This window comes from Scardinius erythrophthalmus, assembly GCF_964197995.2.
Source record: "Scardinius erythrophthalmus genome assembly, chromosome: 3".
NCBI lineage: Eukaryota > Metazoa > Chordata > Actinopteri > Cypriniformes > Leuciscidae > Scardinius > Scardinius erythrophthalmus.
The window spans coordinates 37,571,388-37,596,868 of NC_138223.1; the positions used below are offsets into that span (position 1 = coordinate 37,571,388).

The 25,481-nt window shown below is 36.9% G+C and overlaps 2 protein-coding genes across 2 annotated transcripts in view; one reads left to right on the forward strand and one right to left on the reverse strand.

The window, feature by feature from the left end:
- pnpla6 (patatin-like phospholipase domain containing 6) overlaps positions 1-21,496 on the reverse strand; it is a 37,944-nt gene extending 16,448 nt beyond the window's left edge. Inside the window, 12 exon segments of the mRNA XM_081361279.1 lie at positions 1,371-1,445; positions 1,995-2,124; positions 2,251-2,331; positions 2,428-2,556; positions 2,839-2,919; positions 4,119-4,278; positions 4,394-4,534; positions 5,009-5,180; positions 5,296-5,383; positions 5,855-5,911; positions 14,852-14,934; positions 21,430-21,496. Of these exon segments, the coding sequence (XP_081217405.1) occupies positions 1,371-1,445; positions 1,995-2,124; positions 2,251-2,331; positions 2,428-2,556; positions 2,839-2,919; positions 4,119-4,278; positions 4,394-4,534; positions 5,009-5,180; positions 5,296-5,383; positions 5,855-5,911; positions 14,852-14,896 (1,159 nt within the window). The 5' untranslated portion in view covers positions 14,897-14,934; positions 21,430-21,496.
- Positions 21,497-23,242: 1,746 nt separating this feature from the next.
- On the forward strand, positions 23,243-24,528 carry lipt1 (lipoyltransferase 1). The gene has a single exon (XM_081361395.1). The coding sequence runs from the start codon at positions 23,396-23,398 to the stop codon at positions 24,512-24,514; it is 1,119 nt and encodes a 372-aa protein (XP_081217521.1). The 5' UTR covers positions 23,243-23,395; the 3' UTR covers positions 24,515-24,528.
- The last annotated feature ends 953 nt before the right edge of the window (positions 24,529-25,481 follow it).

Here is a 25,481-nt window from a genome sequence, read left to right on the forward strand (position 1 = left end):
TTAGAAATGTTGGCCCATATTGATAGGATAGCATCTTGCAGTTGATGGAGATTTGTGGGATGCACATCCAGGGCACGAAGCTCCCGTTCCACCACATCCCAAAGATGCTCTATTGGGTTGAGATCTGGTGACTGTGGGGGCCATTTTAGTACAGTGAAGTCATTGTCATGTTCAAGAAACCAATTTGAAATGATTCGAGCTTTGTGACATGGTGCATTATCCTGCTGGAAGTAGCCATCAGAGGATGGGTACATGGTGGTCATAAAGGGATGGACATGGTCAGAAACAATGCTCAGGTAGGCCGTGGCATTTAAACGATGCCCAATTGGCACTAAGGGGCCTAAAGTGTGCCAAGAAAACATCCCCCACACCATTGCACCACCACCACCAGCCTGCACAGTGGTAACAAGGCATGATGGATCCATGTTCTCATTCTGTTTACGCCAAATTCTGACTCTACCATCTGAATGTCTCAACAGAAATCGAGACTCATCAGACCAGGCAACATTTTTCCAGTCTTCAACTGTCCAATTTTGGTGAGCTCGTGCAAATTGTAGCCTCTTTTTCCTATTTGTAGTGGAGATGAGTGGTACCCGGTGGGGTCTTCTGCTGTTGTAGCCCATCCGCCTCAAGGTTGTGCGTGTTGTGGCTTCACAAATGCTTTGCTGCATACCTCGGTTGTAACGAGTGGTTATTTCAGTCAAAGTTGCTCTTCTATCAGCTTGAATCAGTCGGCCCATTCTCCTCTGACCTCTAGCATCAACAAGGCATTTTCGCCCACAGGACTGCCGCATACTGGATGCTTTTCCCTTTTCACACCATTCTTTGTAAACCCTAGAAATGGTTGTGCATGAAAATCCCAGTAACTGAGCAGACTGTGAAATACTCAGACCGGCCCGTCTGGCACCAACAACCATGCCACGCTCAAAATTGCTTAAATCACCTTTCTTTCCCATTCTGACATTCAGTTTGGAGTTCAGGAGATTGTCTTGACCAGGACCACACCCCTAAATGCATTGAAGCAACTGCCATGTGATTGGTTGATTAGATAATTGCATTAATGAGAAATTGAACTGGTGTTCCTAATAATCCTTTAGGTGAGTGTATATCCATTATAATTGTATAAATTCTATAATAATACAATTTTTATATATAAATCAAAGCCGTATTTTCAGCATCATTACTCCAGCCTTCAGTGTCACATGATCCTTCAGAAATCATTCTAATATGCTGATTTGATGCTCAAGAAACATATCATCAATGTTGAAAACAGTTGTGCTGCTTCATATTTTTGTTTTTCAGGATTCTTTGATGAACAGAAAGTTAATTTATCTGACCTAGAATTTTTTTTGTAAAACACAAGCACTTACCAGCGATGTCAACTGGCATGGATATGGTCCTACTGAGGGTTGGTATAGTGCTGCCATCCTTCCCATGATCCCCACCTGCAGACAGGGGTGCATCAAAACTCACACTGTTAAACAAATGTAAAGGCCTAATATCGCTCAATGCAAACACCTAGATAAGCGACATTATGCCTGACTCACACTGCAAAGTGTTTTACATAATTAGGGAAGGATTCTTAAACAAATGAACAAACCAATGCTTATCAAGATTCTGCTATCACGTGGTCTGATTTTCAGAAGAACTATTAGTGTGAGGCATCCTTAATAAAGTGCAACAAACATATATACAAACATTTAAGTATTTTGAGAGTGTATATTATAATATTTTTTTATATTATAATAGTTTAAAGTATGTTTAAAAAAACAGAAAAATAAAATAAAAAATTATATTTATAATTGTATTAAAAATATACTTTTTTAATCAATCTTTTTTAGGACAAGTAAAATGTTTTGGATTGTGTGATTATTCATTAGATACTTGTTCTGATTCTCAGTAGAGAATATAAATAATACATATTTATTTGCATTAAAGTAAGGGAAAACAATGTTTACAAGTAAATACGTGTGAATTATGATATTATGCCTCACCAGTAGCATTTTGGACAGCGGCCTCACGGTGTTTATCAGGAACGGTGAGACTCCCAAAGCGTTTGCTGTGTCGCACGGGACTGGAGCGTGTCGGATGAGGAGAGAGAGGAGAGGGACGAGGCTGCATTTCCTAAAGGAAGGCAGACAGAAAGGAAATGAAAAATACCTGAAAATATTTTGGATACTGTAAAGCACTTATAAAACAGCCAATCATGAGAAAGAAAGTGTGTGTGAGTGTATATGCGTGTTGACTCACATGGCTGAAGAGTTCGTTGGTGAGCCCCAGGTAGTTGTGCAGGGCCAGAACCGTCACTCTCTGAAGACGGACCATGATGATCTGCAGGGATGACACAACAGGAAACATATTCACAATTACATCCAGTGTCCTTACAGATAACGACAGAATCCTCTGAGCGGTTTCATAAAGCCAGACCTGAACCACTCGCACAAGACTCTCTGGGTATTTCTCAAAGATGGACAGAAAGGCATCAACAGGCAGTCTGAGGACAGTGGACACTTCGGCCGCTCTCGCAGAGACGGTTTTATACGGTCTCTGGTGACCCTGAAATATACAAACACATCCACACAAACGTTCAAAGCACTTTCATCCTTGAATTATGCATTATATCCAGAATATGTAAACTCATGTGAGCATTTTCCCATGTAAAGTGCTTTTTTTTGCAACAAAAATTGCTATTTGACCTTCTTAAGGGAATATTTAAAAGGAAAGGGAAAGAAAAAACAGGAACAGGAAAGGATACGGAAAAAGAGAGACAAAGGTCATTTAATGCATTTTATAAAATAATTATGTTACACAGAGAAAGGAATTGTGGGTGTGACTCACCGTGATGACATCAAGGATGCTGAGTAGACTGTGAACACTGTCTCCAGGGTAGACCTCTTTGACCACTCCATCCTTACCATCCTAATATGAGAGAGAGAGAGAGAGAGAGAGAGAGAGAGAAAGAGAGAGAGAGAGAGAGAGAGAGAGAGAGAAAGAGAGAGAGAGAAAGAGAGAGAAAGAGAGAGAGAGATTATTATTGTTAACTAAAACTAAAATCATAAAAAATGTAGGTCACACTTTATATTAAGTGTTTTTAACAACTATGTACTTGTGTTACAGTGTAATTATAGCTGTAATTACAGAAATTATTTTTTATAACACAAGTACAGTGTAAAAACCTGTATGATAAGTGCAATGTATCAAATTATTAATTAAAATGTTAGTGCGTAGTAGTTAAAGACACCTAATATAAAGTGGGACCAACATTTTTTTATTTAAAATAAAATAAATGTTGTTTAGTTATTAAAATAACTAAAACTGAATTAAAAATGAATACAAATACAGACATATCAACAAAAATAATAAACATGACAAAAACAACAATTTACCAAAACTTTACATTTAAACGAATACAGAAAATATAAATATAAGAACTAATTCAAAATATTAATAAAATATATAATAGTCTATCAATTATACTAAAATAACACTGGGTGAGTCACACACTCACACACACAAAACACAGGTTTCGTACAGATACTGTAAAATGAAATTGAAGGACTTTTCAAGCATTAATGTTTTTGGTTTTCAAGGACTACAATCAGAAATCTCACTTATCAAACAATATCTTTATTATCTTTCAAATTCTAAAAAAGGTAAATAGATACATACAAAACATACTAATAAAACAAAATGGTACAAATAAACTGCAATTAAAAAGATTAGAGCGGTCAGACTGAAACAGAATTCCAGAAGTGGGATTTGAATACGATTTCAAAATCACCTTAACCATTGAATGGATCCTATGACAAAGATATCGCTTTCCTCATTCAATCTGAATTTTTTCCATAAATATATGATTGACCTGAAGAATGAAAGCTGTATCATTTACTTGGAAATATATGTGCAATATCACACCCATAGCCATGAGAAATGGCTCAATATCCATTTCAAACGGGCTGCAGTGTTAATTTTGCATGAAAAGATTGTATTTTTGGGGGAAAAAAAATTCAAAACGAATTACTTCAAGCACCTTGTACGAAACCAAACCTGCAAACAATCACATATACAGATTGCAGTGCCTTATATTAATTTTGCCACAACAGTGTTGACACACACACCTGTCCAGTAAGACACAACTCCAGCTTGCCATCCTGTACTACATATATGCTGCTATCAGGCTGACCGGGTCTGAAGACGTATTCACCCTGCTGGAACTGCAGAAACACCATGTGTTTACACAGCTCCAGAAACAATGGCTTCTCAAAGTGACCCAACACGCTGTGGGAGAGAAAAACAGAGACACCAAATATATGTCATATTTTACCAGCGTCTGATTTCATTTTCGATGTGAAAAAAACTCGAATGTATCTCAACGACCGCAATGGGAGCGTACCGCACGTTCTTGAGCATGTAGAGCACCTCAGACGGCAGGTGAGAGTTGGCCACGTCAAACTCTGTGAGATCTGCCTCCAGCACTGACGGAGGAGGTTCCTTCATCTGCAGAGTGGGCACTTCCTTCTTAAAGCGCAGGATTCTGAAGGATAGAGGCATGACATGATGCTTGGGAATCTTCTGAGACAATTCAAATAACCAAATAGCGTGGTGCGGGGATGACGTCAAAACTCGGAAGTCTAATTCGCCACTGGTTCCCTTGGGATTTTCCTATGGGGTTTTTCAATTTATGAGTAAAATAAGGTCTGTGGTAAATATAAGTTGACGATACTTGTTCTACAATGGAAACTGCACACACTCACACACCAAATGTTCTTATCTAGTTTCTTATTAGAAACATAGGTTTAAAAAAACAACAACTAACAGCATCCAAATTTGCGTTTTCAATATGGGTGTGTGTGATTTACGTTGTAGAGCGAAACATATGTGTATTTGCCTAATTTTACTCATAAATTGAAAAACCCCATTATAAAAATCCCATAGGAAAATCTTGAGGGAACCACTGGTGAATTAGTCATCTGGGTTTTGACGTCATAAAGACACTACAGAAACTCACTTTTTGGCAATGTTCAGCATCTTCTGTTTCTTTTTGAGGCGGGGCCTGGAGGAGGTGGAGCCCACCAGTGAGGAGGTGGACTGAGACACCTTCCTCATTATCTTCCTCCCATAAAACAAGACTTTGTCTCTTTTACGAAAACGATACTTCGGGGCTTCCTGAGCCTCGAGTTCTGAGAGAACACACCAAACAAACAAGATTAATAAGATATGACTGTTCTATAAATCTAGATTACTTGATCATTTTTAAATAAAATTAATTTCACTAATTAGTTTTTGAGAACTAACTGCGGAGCTGCATCCTGCGCAGGACAAAAAATATGAGGACAGCGATGAGAAGGATGGCGACTCCAGCGCCGATTATGATTCCCACCACCTGTGCGGAAACAGAAAGAAAGAGAGAGAGTGATGTTTAGTATGAGATATATGTGTATGAGGAACAGTTTGAGATATGTGTCATGAAACCAAGGTTGGGCAACTTTCTAAACAAACTTTAATTATGGCTACATTTAATTTAACTTATTCAAAATGATTGATTAATGATTTCAAATTTGAATCTGAAAAATCAGAGTTAGTTTAATATTACACAATGATGACACAATGATAATTACACAATGCATTAAATTGATCAACAGTGACAGTAAAGACATTTATCCGTCCAAATCCGTCTTTTTTTTTTTTTTTTTTACAAACCAAAAAAATAATATAAGGTTTCAGGAAATACATCATATGTCATGTGTATGATAACATGTTTATTGGTAATTCATAGTGAAAGATGAAATATTTGCACAATCCTGCAATTAAGACTATGATTCAGTGTAATCGTGTTAAATGCGTGTTTACTGACCATGCTGGTCTGCAGCTGATCCTCCACTAAACTCTTGATGTTTCCAAATCCGTCCTGCTGTAAAGCATACAGGATGTTAATATAACCAGATTCGGATGAGAACACAACACTGGGGTTAAAAGTGAGAACATGAGAAAAAAAAAAGACTAGCTTTAGATCTGGCTCATGAGGAGAAAGATAATGAAAGAGTGAGGGACAGGAAGAGAAATCTGCACAAGATAATCCCATTTTGTTACTGGAGCACAACCATTTTTTCCTGCCCCTTGATTATGTAAACCTCTCTTCTCTCTCCTTCGTGCCGTCATTTCTTCAAGCATTCCCACACTGTCACTCTTCTACACTCATTCCTTCCCTCTCTCTTTCTCGGCTCATTTATTTTCAATAAAGCATTGTTAAGGCCCACAGCGTATCTGAAGTGAACAGCAGAACTGTTTCTAGCTTCTGAATGATAATGAATCTTACACACTGCGAAAATCACTTTCTTAAGTATTTTTCGTCTTGTTTTCCTGTAAAATATCTCAACATCATTAAAACAAGATCAGTCGAGAAGACAGTATGTCTACGACAAAAATACTACGAAGCTAATTCATCTTTAACTAAGCAGATTTTTCTTGTAAAGCATTTTTGCACGAGTTATGTTTAAAACGGGGGGGGGGGGGGTATTTTGCAATGGGCTAAGAAAAATAAACTATTCTTAATATCTTATGCAGTTGTGCTTAGTTTCGTTTATGGATGTTTACATATTTGTGGGTGGAAGAGAAGAAGAGTGTTTTTTTGCCGTGAGAATGATGCAAATTAACTTAATAAAGAAGTGCAACATTCTTCTAAAATGCTGAAGTACTAAAACAGAAGTGGTAGATTTTATCAGGGTGTCTTTCGGAAACCACATAACCATGTGGATGTCAACACATCCTCCGACTTTATCAAAACATACTTATGTGTGACTTCAGAGTGTGCAGAATTTAGAATCTCTCTCAAATGTCACTCCAATTGTGTTACAGGACTATCTGCCCATTATCTTAAAGGTGCACTAAATTCTCATCAGTACAATGTACAATGCCCCATGTACAATAAAAATAGCCTTTTCTAGGCCACTGATATTAATGCACTAATCATCTTAAAGGGATAGTTCGCCCAAAAATGAACTCCGCTTCGTGTCATTCCAAACCCATAAGACTCGCAAGTCAAGCAAGTACAGTTAAGCGTCGATTTATCATATCTGAGTGCTCTATGTATGTTTGTTAATCAATGTTTATATGTGAAAAAAAAGCCTAAATTAAATCATGTAAAACATATCGTGCCTCTTCAGAAGACTTCGGAAGGATTAAACTTTTTGAAGCGTCAGATTTTTGGTTGAATAGACTTTTAAAGTCCCCCTATGGTGAAAATCAAGCTTTTAAAGGGGTGGTAAAACACGATTTCACTTTTCTAACTTTAGTTAGTGTGTGATGTTGCTGTTTGAGCATAAACAACATCTGCAAAGTTACAACGTTCAAAGTTTAAAGCAAAGGGAGATATTTGCTTTTAAAGAAATCAATTTCTAAGAACTACAGAAACGGCTGAGAAGGACTACACGACATTCCTGTGGGCTTGCTGACATCACTAAGCCCAACATTTACATAAACCCCTCCTCTGGGAACACAATACATAGAGGGGGCGAGGCCATTTTATGTTGCTTTGGAGAAGAGTTGTTGTGGTAGTAGAGAGTCTTTGCCGCTATGCCGTCGAAACGCTGTTATTTTCACCCAGATTGCAGGTCCACTTTGTTCAGTCTTCCTAAGGACGGTTACAATTTATTTTTAACTCGGTCCCTCATAATAATAATCCAAATCTCGCTCTCTGTGCTGCACATTTTCCGGAGGAAATAAGCTTCCTCAATCTACGAGTTACAATGCAGGATTCACACAACGGCTTGTCCTGAAAGATCGAGCAGTTCCAACTTTAAAAACAGAAGCTGTTTACGAGCCACAACATGTAAGTATGATTTTTTCGTTGATGAGTTTTCCTGTAATAGTTCGTATTGTTAATTGCAGTGGCGGCTGGTGCTAAAAAATTTGGGGGGGGGCACAACAAACTGAATTTTTAATTCAGGACTGAATGTAGGCTTATTGTTAAATAACAATTTAACAGTGATAATAATGTAGCTATCATTAGCCTAAAGTTTAGCTAAAACTTCAGCCGGTAGGGTAGCCAATTGCCAAATAAATCTGAATTTTTGGGCTAAATGGCGATGTATGGTATAATCTGAGTATTTAATTATTATTTTTCTATTTGAATAAAAAAAACCTGTATTTAATTAAAAAAAAAATAATATCCTGATCGATATTGTCCTACAAACAATGTTCATATTGAAGGTTATAAAAACAAACATAGTGTTGCTGTCTATCTGCAGTCTATCCAAAAAGGGGTCAAATCACATTACATTCTAACATTGCAACATTACAATCTAAAAACAAAATAATGCTTTTTAAAGAAGTAGTTAAATTTACTAAACCAAAAAAAAAAAAAAAAAAAAGCTAATATCATAAAAATACACATGTAGGTTTGAAATTCTCTACCACATTTATGTTCACCAACAACAACAAATATTCAACAACAAATGTTTTAGCTAAATATATTTATAATTTAGTGCTGCTAATGTATATTTTAGTCAGAATAATTGCGCTCCTATTCATTGCGCTCCGTCTGTTCGGCGCGCATGCACGCGGTGGCGCTCGTTCACGGAAGTATAGCTTGCAGAAAGCTCGCCCACTCATGACAGCAAACTGGACTTTCTAACATTTACAGATGGAGAATATGTCCGTGAAATGTAAGTTATGCACTGAGGAAATTATTGGATGTCACTTCAGCTTATGGCTAAATACTATTAGAGGTACATTTGTTTCCACCAATCGCTGCACAAGTTAAGGTTACGTATGATGACGAAAGCACGTTAGTGCGAGCCCTCCCGGAACCCATAGAGAATGCATTGCAGTGCCTGCAGTTCGAAAAAAAAAAATCTTTGAATGTAAGTCTATGGGAAGACTCTGGGCGATTCTCAGCCAGAGTGAAATCGCCCAAAAAGAGGCGGTACTCCACAGAACGTGACTCGGCGCTGATTGGACTATATCCAGAGGCAGAACAACAGTGAGTGACTGTTAGCGTATCTCTGTGGTTGAATGAGATAGTGATTGAAAAAGTCCCTTTCACACTTTAGTGGTGCGTCACCCGATCGCCCTAATGAAGAAACCGCCGCTGGTTAATTGTACATTGTAGTGAGGAAGTAAACGAAGGACAACGCTGTTTGTCTCCACAAACCAGTTTGTTAAATGCTAACGTTAATTCATACTTATCCGACAAACACATACAAACTTCTGTTTAATATCACCAGCGCAGCGAACTTGGAATGTTCGTGGTTGTTGTCGTTTATGTGATCACTGTAAATTATTCTTTGATTAATAGCTTTTATGTATTGTTTATCTACAGGCATGCTAAACATGGTTTGTGTTTGATTTGGCTACTGTTGTAAAGCCGATGTTTAGTGTTCGTATTGGGTTAATAGTTCTGCGACAGATATTTAGCTACAATCGTTTTAAATATACAAAAGTAACAGCTTCATATAGCGATCACAATAGATCTGCAGTCTTAAAAAAAAAAACATACCTTTCTGAAACGTCCTTTAACAGCCGTTCTTGAACAGGTTCTGCTCGATCCTCTCCACTAACATCCTCTGGGTCTGATTCGGGCTCAAACTGGTATGGGAATATTTACGCCGTTGGCGTTGTTTACTGAAGCACAAACTACCGGTGAGGGTAAGGGGCGTTTCCGAAACAACGTGAACTTGGCGGTTAGCGAATCACAACACACTGGGCCAGCTAACCAATCTGAGCCCATTACGTATTTTTGAGGGCGGGGCTTCTTAGAACCAGGAAATCATCCGACCGTTTTTACAAGGAGGGACAGAGCAGTGTAGAATAATGGTTAAATATGTGAAAAATAATGCGAATTTTAAAAAACGAAGCATGAACACATGTTACAGTGCACCCCACAAACACAATCAAGCCTTCGAAAAAAGGTGTTTTACCACCCCTTTAATGTTGTTTATATTCTCTTGGTCGGCGTTGCGTCACAAATCATGTGACCTGCGTAGCAACAAGCCGCGAAGGGTAAAACAAACCGATGGCAAAGCCCGAGGCAAATCAAAAAGGTATCTATTCACGGAAGTTTTGCTGTGGACTATGTCAATTATGGATACTAACGGACTACTTTGTATTAATGATGAATGGTCTTTGTATGCGAATGTATATTGGTGGTGAGAAGTGAATGTAATAAAACACTCATGTAATTAAGCGATTTGTGACTAACTACCTGTGAAAGGCGCTATATGAATACAGATCTTCTATTACAAAATGTCTTATCAACAGTCTCCTAGCGTCTGTAAAAAAAAAAAAAATATTGCATCACATTAAGTGTATTTTGATTGTCAAAACATTTTAGTAACTAATCTGAATTTTATTAGGTTTAGTGACAACATGTTACAATGTTTACATGGCACAATTTCTGGTAAGCTTAGCTAACGTTACGCTTTTTTATTATTTCAATTCAATTATTGGGATTTGATTTAATATTGACTCATTTGGATAACGTAAATATTAGGTAGGCTACGCAAGATAGGCATTAATTTTTCTCAAGAAAAAAACAACTCGCCTAATGCTGAAAACATGATACAGAGAGCCCCATCAGCTGGCAGTATTATTCATATTTAGCAAAATACTCCCTATAGCTCTTTTTTTCTAGCCAACTAACGTTACGTGCCATATCCATATTATGGTCATCAAATGGATTTCCTGAGGTAAATGCAATGTGACATTCTCCAGCTGTTTTACTGACCCCTTTGTTTGATTGATTGGTCGATATGATGAAATATACATTTCGGTAAGTTGTAAGGTATCTTTCAACATTGTTCATTCGTGTTTATTTACTGTCAGCTAGTAGAGAAGATCGGTTGGTTCACGTGCCGCTAGGGATCTGTCGCGTCCTTATCTAACGGCGCTGATCCACTTGTCCGTGCGACACTTCTGTCGCGCCGCGCTCCACTATATTCCTATGGGTGACGTCACGCGACTTTGTCGCACCCGCAAAGCATTCCGGGAAGGCGGCGCTTCATTTGAAAAAGTGCTGCGCGTCAAAAAGCTGGCCGATGCCCATCTTTATGCAAATGAAGTCCGTCAAACGCGGCGCGTCTATCCAATAGAAGTAGAGCATATGGAGACGGAGGGAAGTCTCTTGCAGGTCCTCTGTTCTGATACGCTACATTTCCCACTCGGTCAAAACCACGCCCATAGCGGTAAACGCCCATCAACGTACCAATGTGGGGAGGCGTCGCGACACCACGCGACAGTCGTGTCGGACAAGTGGATCAGCGCCGTAACGTTACTGTCTATGGTCGCGTCACATTTACAAGCGCCAAAACGCTATTTGTTGTCTGAATTTCGTAATAAAAGTGACAGATCTGATAGTTGAGATTGTTGTTGTTGCAACCAACACCACAACAGTTTTTCGGCATGATTTGCAACCAAAGGAAAAGAGTTAGGTACTCGTTTGTCTTCCGCTTCGTGTGTTGCTTAATGGCGGGCGCTTGTTTGTTTTACCCTTCGCCGTGGTTGCTATGCGTGCGCAGTGCATTATGGGAGCACAAGTCCCGGATGTCCGACCTCGAGAATGTCTATGTGGTGTTTTTAATATGCTTTAAGACAAACCATGTGCAAATTCATAAGTCAACACCATTGCTGAGTATTTTCTCCTTAGAACTGCAGTAAACCTAGCCTGGTAATACCAAACTCTGCTACTTCGCTTTGCTTTGTAGACAGAGTCTGGCATGGCACAACTGAAAAGTTTTCTTTCTCGCGGGGGTCGCTTGTCTGAAGTTTAAAATCATTGGTTACCCGTAAGCCAATCACATGACGTTTGGTTATGGCGTGTGTTATGCGCATGCTCAGCCGCATCTAACTTCCACTGTAAACACATGTATGATGCGAAAACAAAACCATCGAGCGAAATACCGGAGTGAACATGGCTGTGAACGACTTTTGCAGATTATGTGAAGTAAATCTACGCATCCAAGGTACAATCAGCGTCTACGTCACGGCTCTCAGCCCGCCCTGTTGATTGGCCTGGCCATCCGAAGGCCGCTGGAAAACTGAAAGATAGGCTGCTATCTCAGACTGACTACAGAAGCGAAATGAAATTGAGCGGAAGTAGGAGGTCTGACGTAGTCAGGCTACAGTAAACCAAAGACAGACTCAAAAACACGGTTTGAAATCGCTGGTGTTTCTGACGTCACAAACACCCTTGTAATCAATCACAACAACGTGTGATCGTCAACGAGTGGATCTCTGAGCTGGTGTGAGTGAGTGGAGGCGGGGCTCATTTGCATATTCATAGAACCGCGTATACTAAATGAGGCAAGGGTGTAGTAGAGTTACATTCAAGCTATTTTAAGGCACGAAGAAATTGTTTTTCAAGGAAAAAACATTTAAATATGTAATTTTGGTCATTAAAGATGAGTTTTAAGGGATACAATCAGTGACTACAGGGGGACTTTATTGGAGGGACAGAAATATCCCTTATTTCATTAAAAACATCTTAATTTGTGTTTCGAAGATGAACGAAAGTCTTACGGGTTAGGAACAACATGAAAGTAAGTAATTGATGATAGAATTTTCATTTTGGGTGAACTAGCCTAACCCTTTAAGTGAATGTACACCATTTTAATCATATTTTCCAAAATTACTATTAATTTCTTTAACTTAAGATATAAATAAAAGGATATTATTACTTAGTGCACCTGTAATATCCCTTAATAAAACTGTTAATGGACTTGCTTTGATAGTCCAACATTCAGAGTGATGTTTCGTAAGCAAATGCACCCTTGCGATTTGTAATCTTTGGACCGAGATATGGATTTGTGCAATTCTGTATTCCTACTCCAAGAATCTAGTTGTATTTTCTAAACTCTCACTTTGCCCATCATGACAGAGCTAAAAAAAAGCCCATGATCAGATTAGCTGCAGACAATCTGTTCAGCTACAAAAAACAACTGCCAAGGATATACACAAAGAAGATTTATGAGAGAAGGAAAAGAAGGTTGTAAAACAAAAGTAAACCGCTGCTGATATTGACACGTGAACAGATTGGTGAAAGCGGGGTTGGGTTTGTGAAGGAACGTGAATGAGGTGCAAGGTGCATGATGGGAAAGCAGTGCAGCTGCTTATCAGTATGTGTGAATGAAGACATTCTGCACAGAAAAAGAGTCCAAAACTTGAGGGATATTCACATTATCACTATGGTAAACTACTTTTTAAACTCAGGACTGACAAACACTCGAGTAATTTCGCACCAGAGCAGTTGTGGATTCAAAAGTATTAGAGATGTACAGGTCGATCGTCCATAAATCGTTTTTTAGTTTTATTTTAGATTTTAGAGATTTCTCTCTATTCTGGACAAACTGCATTGCAATCATTTCCCAAAATGTAATTTGTGAGGAAATATTACAATATTAAGTTAACACAGGCCAGAGATGGGACATGCAAAGAAGAGAACTCCGATACTGTACCAGGCACAGCAAGCTCACTGTTCACGATGCTCGAAATATTGGAAGAAAAACATAAATACTGAATTGGTGGTGGGGGTTTATATGAATGTATCTCTGAAGGGAACTGATTGTCTTCAGAAAATGGCATTTTCTTTTCCCCTTACCTCCGAATAAAGAAGCGTTTATAAGCACAGAGCTGCTTTGTGTTCAGCATTACCCCCAAAAGTGCTGCTGTTCCATAAGCGCCACCTACTGTCAGAGAGTGAATTTGCATTTTCATTCAGACCTTTTTCTGTGTAGGTGTCTATGTAGTAGAGATGCGCGGTTGGCGATTACAGCCGCGGACTCCGCGGATAAACCGCGGATTGGGCGGATGACGTGACGAAAAATAATATGTAAATTAAATTCGGGTGGGTGGCGGGCGGTTGAACCAATCAAATGAAAAATATATGTATACACCAATCGGCGGATGGCGGGCGGGTGCGGTTTTGAAAATTGGTCAAAAACGTTGGTGCGGATGGATGGCGGACGGATGATGAGTTTTGTGATGCGGTTGCGGATGAAATAATAGCCCATCCGGGCATCTCTACTATGTAGCATAATTTCACAAATCTAAAATCAGACCATTCTGTTTTTTTCTTTAAATCTTGAAATTATACATCTGCTTATGCTACATCATGTGTGTAGCATCTTACTTTGGATCATGATTAAAATGCAGTTGTTGCCTTTAATTTAAAATGGCTACAGATATTTTTTAAGGCCAGTTTGCCTGTTATAGAGCAAAATCGGCAACCAGTATCAAAATCAGCCATGAAAAATCATAATCGGTGCATCACTAAATAATATACAGTGTACTGTACAGTGTACCTAAAATGTAACAGCAAGCTGTTTAACAACAGACAACCGTTCATAAAATACCTCTAAAATATTAATGCGCTTATTACACAGCGTATTTACATATGGACTTTTCCATAGGCCAACAAACTGTTATAAAACCAAACAGCTTGCTTGTTATGTGCTATACATGTCCAATCAATGCTATAAACCTTTTGAATATGCAAACTATGAGAACATTAACCAATGGTTTACAAACAGTGTGAAATTTTCAAAAGTTTAATATTAAAATTACTAACCCAGAGTAAAGCATGAACAGGGCTAAAAATGGCAATGAACAATTTCAAATATGAAAAGCATAATAGTCACCCTATATACAGGAAGCAGATTGGGTTAGATGTTGATAGATAACTGCCAACAATCCAAGACATGCAAAGAGAGCTCGGGAAATTGGGCTAATTTGTCTAATTTGTCCTCAGAATTTAGGTACTCCATTGCACTCACATTGAAACTTCTGAAAAGCTCAGACTGAGAAGGTAAGGTTTTGTGTATTTGTGGATAAGGAAAAGCATTATGGTGGTGCTGCTCACCTCTGGAGGTTCTGCAGACTCCGGGCTCGATGTGCTCTGTCCCATTCTACCTCAATACTCAGCTGGGCCATCAACAACAGGCACTGCAACACAGAGCAAGACAACAGGCTTAATGCAACATGCAAAGATCACCATCACACATTCAATCAGGATCACGACAGGCTGAAAACAAAGGTCACTACGTACATATATTTAGTTCAAGTCAATGCATATTCATCCGGATGGATTACTAAAATAAAGAAAATGCCACCAGATTAAAAAACAGATCATGGATGATGATTGGTCAATACAGCTTCTCAGCCATGCTAAAATACACAATATAATAACAGCTATGGCACACAATTTGATTAATAGAAAATCTGTCAGACACACTACATCAGGGATAGACAACTCCGGTCCTGGAGGGCCACTGTCCTGCAGAGTTTAGCTTCAGCCCTGATAAAAACTCACCTGCCTGTATCTATTTAGTAATCCTGAAAACACTGATTGCCTTGTTCAGGTGTGTTTAATTAGGGTTGGAGCTAAACTCTGCAGGACAGTGGCCCTCCAGGACCGGAGTTGTCTATCCCTGCACTACATCCTTATGCATCGCTTTCTGCCAGGACTTTTACGGGCTTTTCCCAAATCACGGAAGTGACCTCGACGTCCGGGTTAGCGGTAGCATTAGCCATCAGGAAAGTGTTATTTAAATAAACTCCTGATGTACTTACAAACTTTCCAATGCCTCGTTTTATGAGTACAGAACCTATTTGTACTACTGTAGACGTTTGGTACCATTCTGGGCATTATTAGTGGGGTAATTTACGAGAAACATCCTTGGATCCATTAGCGCCTGCACTATGCCATTCGGCTGATATCTCTAAATAAGCTTTAACTTTAATAATGTTCAACCAAGGGAAAAAAGGCTTCTGGGGGGTGTTTGGCTCGAGGTCATGGTGCAATTAAGCCGAACCATCCCTTTAATTTGAATAAATTATAAAAAAAAAAAAAAAGATTCAATGACTCACTCGTAAAGAATTGGTTTCATTATTGGATGAATCAGCCTTTTTGAACGAAACTCTTGAATGATGATTGATTGATGAATAATTCAATGACACATACATTTTTAACAGTCACTTGTCTCCACCTACTGGTGTAATGATGCAATCAATACAATCGTTATTTGAAACAAGTCAAGTTTGATCGCTACCGTAGTGTTTCTATCCGAACTATAAACATTCATCTCAGTAATTCTGTGATAATTTGAATATTTGTAACAGAAATAAAATACGTTTAGGTTACAGTAAAAAATAAATAATAATAATACTAAAACTGGAATTAAAATGGATAAAGGCTAAATAAAAATATTTAAAAAAAATCTAAATATTAATAAATACTATAATAGCATACAAATAATACTAAAATAACACTTAATTATAATAAATATAATGATTATTATAACATTCAATCCCTTATTGTGTATCACACAAATGCACAAAAACAAATAAAACCAGTATTTAAAAAAAAATGTAAATATTGTTTTAATAATAGCAATGTTAATATAAACAGGGCTGAAAAACAGGTCTGCCAATGATCACAATCAGCAGAGGAAACTCCCCAAACTGACGTCATCATCCCTAACAGACACCCAAACACACACACACACACACACACACACACACATCCATCTGGCCTTACTACAGCATGATTTAATTCTCACGATCTTCCTCTATACCCACCATAACCCCATCTTCACTAGTTCCTTTCACATCCAGGGTTGCACAAGCAGACTGCATGTACACTGAACCACACGCTCGCTGATTTTGCTGACCGTTGCAGCATACAATAAAAGCCCTTCACATTCATTACACACATGAGCACGTTTATAGCGTGAGACTGAGGCGAATTCAACCCTTCAACAAAATTGCATGTTTACTTGCATCTCCCATCCACACCAAAAAATAACTGAGCATGAGTCCATCTAAAGCCATTCAGTGATGTCATCACAGTGTCTGGAGGCAAACAACTGAACACAATGGGGGTGGACAGAGGATCAGATTACTGAGATCACAGCAGACATCAAGGGATTCATCCACATATCCATATCTGACTGTGAGCTTGGATAAAGCGCACTGGTAATGGCTGGAGATGACTATAAAAATGTTTGTAATTTTCACTGTAAGAGACTTTTTTCCAGCTGATGAACGATAAAAACAATGAAAGCAAATCAGAATCCATCCTGCGTTAAAGAGCTCGAGCATTTAAAGCGGCAGACGACAAAACTGCAGCGTGTAATAAACAGAAAGACGTCGTCCATGGTGTGGGCGCTAATATAGTTAACATTACAGTTATATTGTCGTTCTTGCTGTGATAGGGCCTTAACACGTCACATTTTAATAATTATGTTTCTTCTTTTTTTGAATTATGTACATAAGGGTTTTATGTTACATCTTATTTCTGTATGTTCTGTTACATCTTGTTAAATGTTTTATTGCATTATTTTAGTGAGTGTTACCATGATGGATGCTATTCTCTCAGCTTGTGGAAAAGCTGCTTGTGATGAACTTTGATTAATCATGTGTTTCTCTTTAGCCACTGTGTGATAATGGTGGATGTGATCAGCTAAAGCAAAAAAGAAGGAAAACCTGATAGCGCTGTGCTTTACAATGAAACATGTCAGACTATATAACTACATCACAACCGTCGCAATTTGATGATCGCACTAAGCCATATGACATTCTCACAACCATGCACTGTCAAAATTCATAAAAAGTTACCAGACAACTGACGAGTAACACCATTTCAACCCAGATTCTTACTTGCATTTGGCCCTTTGAACACTGGTTAACATGCAGCTCTGTCAGAAGCAATCCTTGCATGAAATAAACGTATCAGAAAAAGTAACACTTTTATTTGGCCATTTCACGATTTCATCATACAGTAACCAGACTGCCCCCACAACCATTTTTTTCCCCTCGGATTTACGCAATTCACATTGGGTCATCAGTAAATATGAAAATCCGTAAAAATAATGGATCTAAATACAGATAAATCACATCCCTGTGTCAGTATATGGTAAAGGACAAGGAAAAGGACACACACTTTTTTTGTGTGTGTGTGTGTGTGTGTGTGTGTGTGTGTGTGTGTGTGTGTGTGTGTAAATTACAATTTAAATTAAATTGTAAAATTTACAGGTTGTTCAAATGTGTTTAACATTGTACTGTATTTTTAACAATTATTCTGGAAACCATTTTTCCGGAGGTGACTGTATCACATTCAGATTGATTATAGACAGAGATAGCTTTGAAAAACTCTGACATTCAATAACACACTATAGAATAATAAGAAAGTAAATGGAAACCACAGGGCAATAATGACAGGGGAAAGAGAAAGAAAAGCTGAAATGCCTGTATTTGTTACTCACTAATGGGAACCTTCTAATGGCCATTGTCCTCAGTTAACAATGCCCTTAGTATGCACCCTTAAGCATGAGAGAACAAGAAAAGATGGGCACACACACACACTTACAGACACAGTTTTGTTTCAAAGCCCCCAACTGACAACTACAACACTCAACGATTCAATAAGAAACGAACTTAGACATGTTCAACGGTCAAGTGTGACCAACAGCCTAAACAACACACTGTGAACATTTTTGTGAACATTGATTTCAAATGTCATGCATACTGATGCTGCTGCGACAAAGACCACTCATGCATAAACTCAAGCAGGACTTTGATGTAAACAACTGCTGACACTTTTCATGAATACAGTACAAAATAGGGCCGAAACGCTTAAAAAAAAAAAAAAAAAAAGATTTTCAACAAATGGTCAGTGAAAGGAGGTGCTTAATTCAGACAATGTTGCCAGTTAACATCAAGTGGATTTGAAATTTGTATTAGTGTTTACTGTTTAGTACTAACACAAATTATTAAAGTATTTTTATTAACTTTGTCAAAAATAGAAATTTCACTGACAATGAAATTATTAGCGCTTCACAGACCGTTTTGACCGTGTCTGCATATATTATGTCCACACTACAAAAAGTTACAACAGGTAAACACGTCGGCCCTGTGGATGCACTTAAAAAGATTAGCAATCCATAAAGTTTGTCCGTCTTAAATATTAAGAAGCGGCTTGCAGCTGAAGAACTAGTTTTAATTTATCACCTGAGAAAATGACACCAGAACAGCATACAGAGTTTAATTAAACTCACCTGAATGCACTTAAATTTAATGATCCAAACTTTATTTTCAGTACTTTCAGCTAAATTTAATTTCAGTTTCGGCGTTTCGATAATTTTTTTTTTTTTTTCAGTACATCACTAATTTTTATAACCTAAAATTTGGGAAATGTCTGTATAGTTTACAATGGTGTTTTTCTATCAGAACACATTAAATTAACACACCGAATATAGATCAAATGTATAAAATACTTAAATAACTGATACATAGCAATTAAAAAAATAATAATAAATTACTGACTTTTGACCGGTAGTGTGAATTGTTACAAAAGATTTCGATTTTAAATAAATGCTGTTCTTTTTGAACTTTTTATTCATCAAAGAATCCTGAAAAAAGTATCATAGGTTATAAGAAAAATATTAAGCAGCACAACTGTTTCCAACATTGATAATAAATCTGCATATTAGAATGATTTCTGACACTTCTGTGACACTAGAGACTGGAGTTATAGCAGATGAAAATCCAGATCTGCATCACAGAAATAAATTGTATTTTAAAGTGTATTCAAATAGAAAATCATTATTTTCAATTGTCATTATATTTGACAATATTACATTTTTTTCTGTATTTTTGATCAAATAAATGCAGGCTTGATGAGCATAAGACACTTCTTTCAAAAACATTAAAAATAGTAATGTTTTCAAACTTTTGACTGGTACTGTATATATATTAGGGCTGTCAAACGATTAATCGCGATTAATCGCATCCAAAATAAAAGTTTGTTTTTACATAATACATGTGTGTGTACGGTGTATAATTATTTTCTATATATAAATACACACACATGCATGTATATATTTAAGAAATATTTGCATGTATATACTGTGTATATATATTTATATTATATATAATTTATATTATATATAAATATTTTATATATAAATAACACATTTTCTTAAATATATATATGCATGTGTGTGTATTTATATATGGAAAATAATTATACTCCGTACACAGACATAAATTATGTAAACACAAACTTTTATTTTGGATGCGATTAATCGCGATAAATCGTTTGACAGCCCTAATATATATATATATATATGAAGAGTTCAGATGCAAAAGCCTGTAAGTGCCATCTGAAATTTTCTTCTAGAATGATCATTTTTATAAAGCTTGTAGATTTAAGTTCAGTAATTTCACTTAAATGGCAATGCAAATGACCTATTAAGTGTCATTTAAGTGAAATTACTGAACTTAAATCTACAAGCTTTATAAAAATGATCATTCCAGAAGAAAATTTCAGATGGCACTTACAGGCTTTTGCATCTGAACTCTTCATATATATTATACTCTTCCACATATATATATATATATATATATATATATATATATATATATATATATATATATATATATATATATATATATATATATTTATATATATATATATATATATGTGTGTGTTTTTTGATCTACTTGGCTAACATCAAGAAAATGACCGGTACTGTATATATATATGTTTTTTTGATCTTAAAGAGGTTGTGTTTTGCTAAACATTATGTTTTGTCACTCTAAATGTTTTCCTACATTTATTAAACCTCAATTCAGCATATTATTATATTAAAATTATTATTATTATTTGTATTGAAGTATCAGATACAGTAAAGAGAGTCAAGACCTCTAAGGAAGGATGGACCACAAATCACAATTTGACGTGTTTAAACAAGCTATTTTTCATACTACATTAAATGTATTAATAGTTTGTCTAACTTACCTAAAAGTAAACACCGGACAGCTAACGGAAGTAGGACCTTTGCTCAGTAATAGGACACTCAAGTGTACCATATTCATTAAAAGTGTCAGCCACTGATGAAGCGGGCTGGTCCAGCATAGAGGTCTGTGTCTTCCACTGCCCAAAGTCTATCACATGCTATATAGGCCACATTATACCTGAGAAGTCAGGGTCCACGAGACATCATTTATGCTCATTCCCATGTCATATGAAAAGCAGAACATGTCATCAGTTGTAGGAATAATGAAACAGCATCATCACACACGGATGGTCTCATCAGCTGATCACGGGTTAAAACATGACAGCAAACAAGCCCTGGATGGCAGTACACTGAAGATAAACGCATGCATTTAAGAAAGTGATTGCAGATCAGTCCGTTATTTAAACCCATGACTCAGCCGTCATGTCTTGATGTTTTTTCTCTGCATTCAGCGTTGTGAAGTGCATTTGGCGGTGATGCTGTGCGGTGACCTCAGCAGATCAACACACAGCACCGTCTGCGACCTCAACCGGGAAACTCTCACGGCACACACAATAAACTTACACTAGATATAAAACATGCTGTCACATAATCCGGATGACCAGTAAAACTGTACATGGTGTGTCGTTGATAACCCTACCTGAAAGCGACGGTCCGTCCCGATCTGTCAAAGAACGGTCATACCGGAAGCATCCGCTCAGAGCTCTGCGTAGATTCCACTCAGTCAGTGCAACAGCCAATCAGAGACGAGAAGCTGACCAATCAGATTTCAGAGAATTGACTTTCACCGATTCACTCCCCCATTGTTATTTACAAAAACGTTTTTAGTCTTCAGCTTACTCCAACATAAAATTTACTTGATATTTTTAACGATTTAACCTTAACAGAAACACCTACAAAGAAAATATAAAAAATGATTAACTGATAATTAACTTTTAAATTATTTGCAGCTTTTTTTTACTACATAAAACATTCCGCATGACTTATCGAGTCATCTTTTGAAGAAAAACTAAACTCAAAATTAACTAAAATTTAATTATTACTAAATGTTGTAATGTTTGAATATACCTTATTGTGAAGTAAATGCTTCCGGTCAAAATAGCTATACCAAGCGTTATCAAAGCTAAAACTAAATTTGAGGTACATATCACTAACTCTGATCTATGACAGAAACAGAATTTAGTGCAGTTTGTTTCAAGGAAGATCAAATTATCTGAATAAGTCAGATATTAACTTGAGAGGACACTTGTGTGCTTGATCAACTGATCAAAATGCACCCCATTTATCAAAATGCTTTCTTTCTGATTGAATTTAGTAATGTCCTCATCTCATTAAGAACTTTAATCATTAACTACTTTGAGAAGAGTAACATGGATCTTGTACTGATCAAATTACAGCTGTCAAACTGAATTATGCATTCGGTATTATCTAATACCACCTAGTGGTCTTTAAATATACAGGCTCTTCCCACAGTGCGACAAACACCAACTGTGAACAAAAGCACGCACACAGATTCATTTTAGACAGAAAAATGATGATGATGATGATGATGATGATGATGATATTAATTAATTTCAATTCAGCTATAAAGAATGTTATGGTAAACAGCTTTTTCATGGTAAAAAAAAGTTTTTGTGATCTTACAGTGTATCAAAATGATAATTATAACGTTTTCAATAGGCTAGTTTTTAGGTAAAGTGAGGCAGTGGTTTCATGTTTGTAGTAAAAAGTTTCGTGGAAATAAAATACAGCAACAACTTTTGTGATTTTTCCATGTCACACTTATATACACATTCTTTTGGGTTTTATATTAATGAGAATAATCTAATCAAAGCAAGTTTTTGCAGACCTTCTTTTAATTATTGGAAAGTTTATATCCATGCATGCAAATATACAAAAAGCAAATCCCGCTTTAACATCTTCAAACAAGAGTTACATTTGTATTTTATACAATCACAACGTGTGTTAATAAGAAAGCTATAAAAAAAATCTAGAATTTGTGTCATGTTTAATATTCTTTCAGAATAATATGTTGTGCCCCTCCCCCTTTTATTTATCTTTTCTTTTTTATTTGTTGAATATTGAAACATAACTTGTTGTCTGAAAGATTCGTTGCGTGTTATTGTATCCTCTGTTTGTTAAAATTTAAATTATAAACAAAACTCGAAAAAAAATACAACCTCCTAAAACAGTTGGCCAACTTTGTGAAACACGAAATCAAACGCCTGCCTCTAAAACAACATGTCAAAATAAAAGTCCGTCACGAATTTTTTTTTAATCTGATAAAATTTTTAAGACATTACCCGAGGAAGAGTTTATATAATTATTGAAATACTGTTATTATTTACTTAACATTACATACATTTAATATTCAAATTTTGTATAATTAAATTATGTCGTGCAGGACTTTTATTTTGACTTGCCAGGAGATGTGATCCTGTTGACCCGGTTGTCAATGTGAACTGCAGGCATGGGAATAAGCGGTACGTAAACTGTAAAGATTTGTTTTTTATGTGCGACTTTGTCTCGAAAGTATTCGCTATACACCTCAGAATCAAATAATATGTGATGTATTAGAGCCTTACCAACATTTCGAGCGATTAGCGATGATTTTGAGACTGTCAAACAGGGCATGTGTCCTCTCTGGGTCAGCTCGCCTCAAAAGCACTTTGTCCACCTACTTCGATGAGATGGGGAAAGCTGGTGTCATCCTAAAATCTGCGTCAGCTGGCATATTTGAGAACCTAGCCTTAGAAGACTGGATTCACGATCACGTTGATCTTCAAAACAGAAGCATATTGTTATTATGGAGAAATTCCCCAGTGGTGGTCATAGGTAGACATCAAAACCCCTGGCAGGAGTGTAACCTTCCCCTGATGAGGCGCTTGGGGATCCCGCTAGCGAGACGTCGCAGTGGAGGTGGGACGGTTTTCCATGATTTTGGGAACATCAACATGACCTTCTTCACCTCCAAGAAGAAATACGACCGTCACAGAAATCTCAAAGTCGTTACCAGTGCATTGAAAGCACTCAGACCCGGTCTAGATGTCACTGCAACAGACAGATTTGATATTTTGTTGAATGGGCATCACAAGATTTCAGGCACTGCTGCGAAATTAGGCAGAACCTCTGCTTATCATCACTGTACATTGCTGTGTTCTGTGGATCGTTCAATATTGTCCTCAGTTCTGAAGAGTAACACTTCTGAAGTCATCAGGAGCAATGCCACCCCAAGCGTTCCTTCCCCTGTCAAGAACCTTTCGGATGTGGATCCCACTCTGGACGCCGACACTATCATGGAGGCTATCGCTTCCCAGTTCAATGATGAATTTGGCTTTGACAGCCCAGTCATCACAGTTGACCCCGCTCATGAAGCTCTTATGCCAGGCATTCATAAGATGACAAATGATATTCAAATGTGGGAGTGGGTTTATGGCAAAACTCCAAAATTCAGCGTTTGCACATCTTTAGTGGTAGATGATGTGAATATTAAGCTTGACATGGACATCAAAAGTGGTACTGTAGAACAATGTGCGGTGGAAATCCCTGAAGACTGGCTTCCTCCAGAGACGGTGAACGAGTTTACATCAACTCTCAATGGCAGCAAATACTGTCCAAATGAAGCTGCAGTGCTGGTGGCGGCGTTCATGAGAACTCGCTCAATGAGCGCTGATGTTACTGGGAAGATTCATAGGTTGTGTGAAGGTGTGCTTTCAGTAATGTGAATAAAAATGAAGTCATATATAAACATTGTGTCGTTTCATTTGTTTCAAAAACCATGGACATTCATTGTAAAGTTGTCTCCTGCACAGTCACACTTTATCCACAAATGCAGAGATTTGATATGAAAAACACAAATACTGCTATTAATTCTATGATGAAACCACTTAAATAAATGTAAAGAATTGGGCAGAGATTCTAGTACTGCAGATATAATTAGCATATTTGAATTATTTAAACCATTTAGTGTTTGCAAATATTAATAGGGCAATAAATTATAATATCAGATTATAATAATATTTAGTAAGAAATATTAAAATAAAAATACTTTTGTTAAATAGTATTGTTAAAAGTAATAATATTCATAAAAACTAAAATCCCCCCCCAAAATAATAAAATCTATCTATCGTATCTATCTATCTACCGATAGATGGATAAACGGACATATTAAAATATGAATATTAATAAAATATATAAAAATATTATTAATGATACAGATAAATAATATTCATAAAGATTCTCCATATAGATATATATATATATATATATAAAGACTTTTAAAATAGACTTTGAAATAATTTTTTAACAATTATGAATATTTTATTTATTTGTATCACTAATTAAAATTTATATATATATATATATATATATATATATATATATATATATATATAGTGCATGTTTTTGACATGAGGTTTGGATGGTAACATACTGGTAACATGCGCGGCGCTCCTGTCGCGAATTTTAGCGCAGATTAGTATGTCATGTAGATGGCCTATAATTTTATTCTTTAAATATAGCTTTCTTTTTTATTTTCTGTGCGATTTGTTCGAGAAAAAGTACAAGAACGGCATTTTTTTAGTCAAAGACCCCGAAATCTCATTAAAATCGCGTTCATCCTTTTAATATGTAGCCGAATGAATGGACTATCCAGATGCGCTAAAGGTCTGCGCTGAGGCCGCCGTGCGCGAT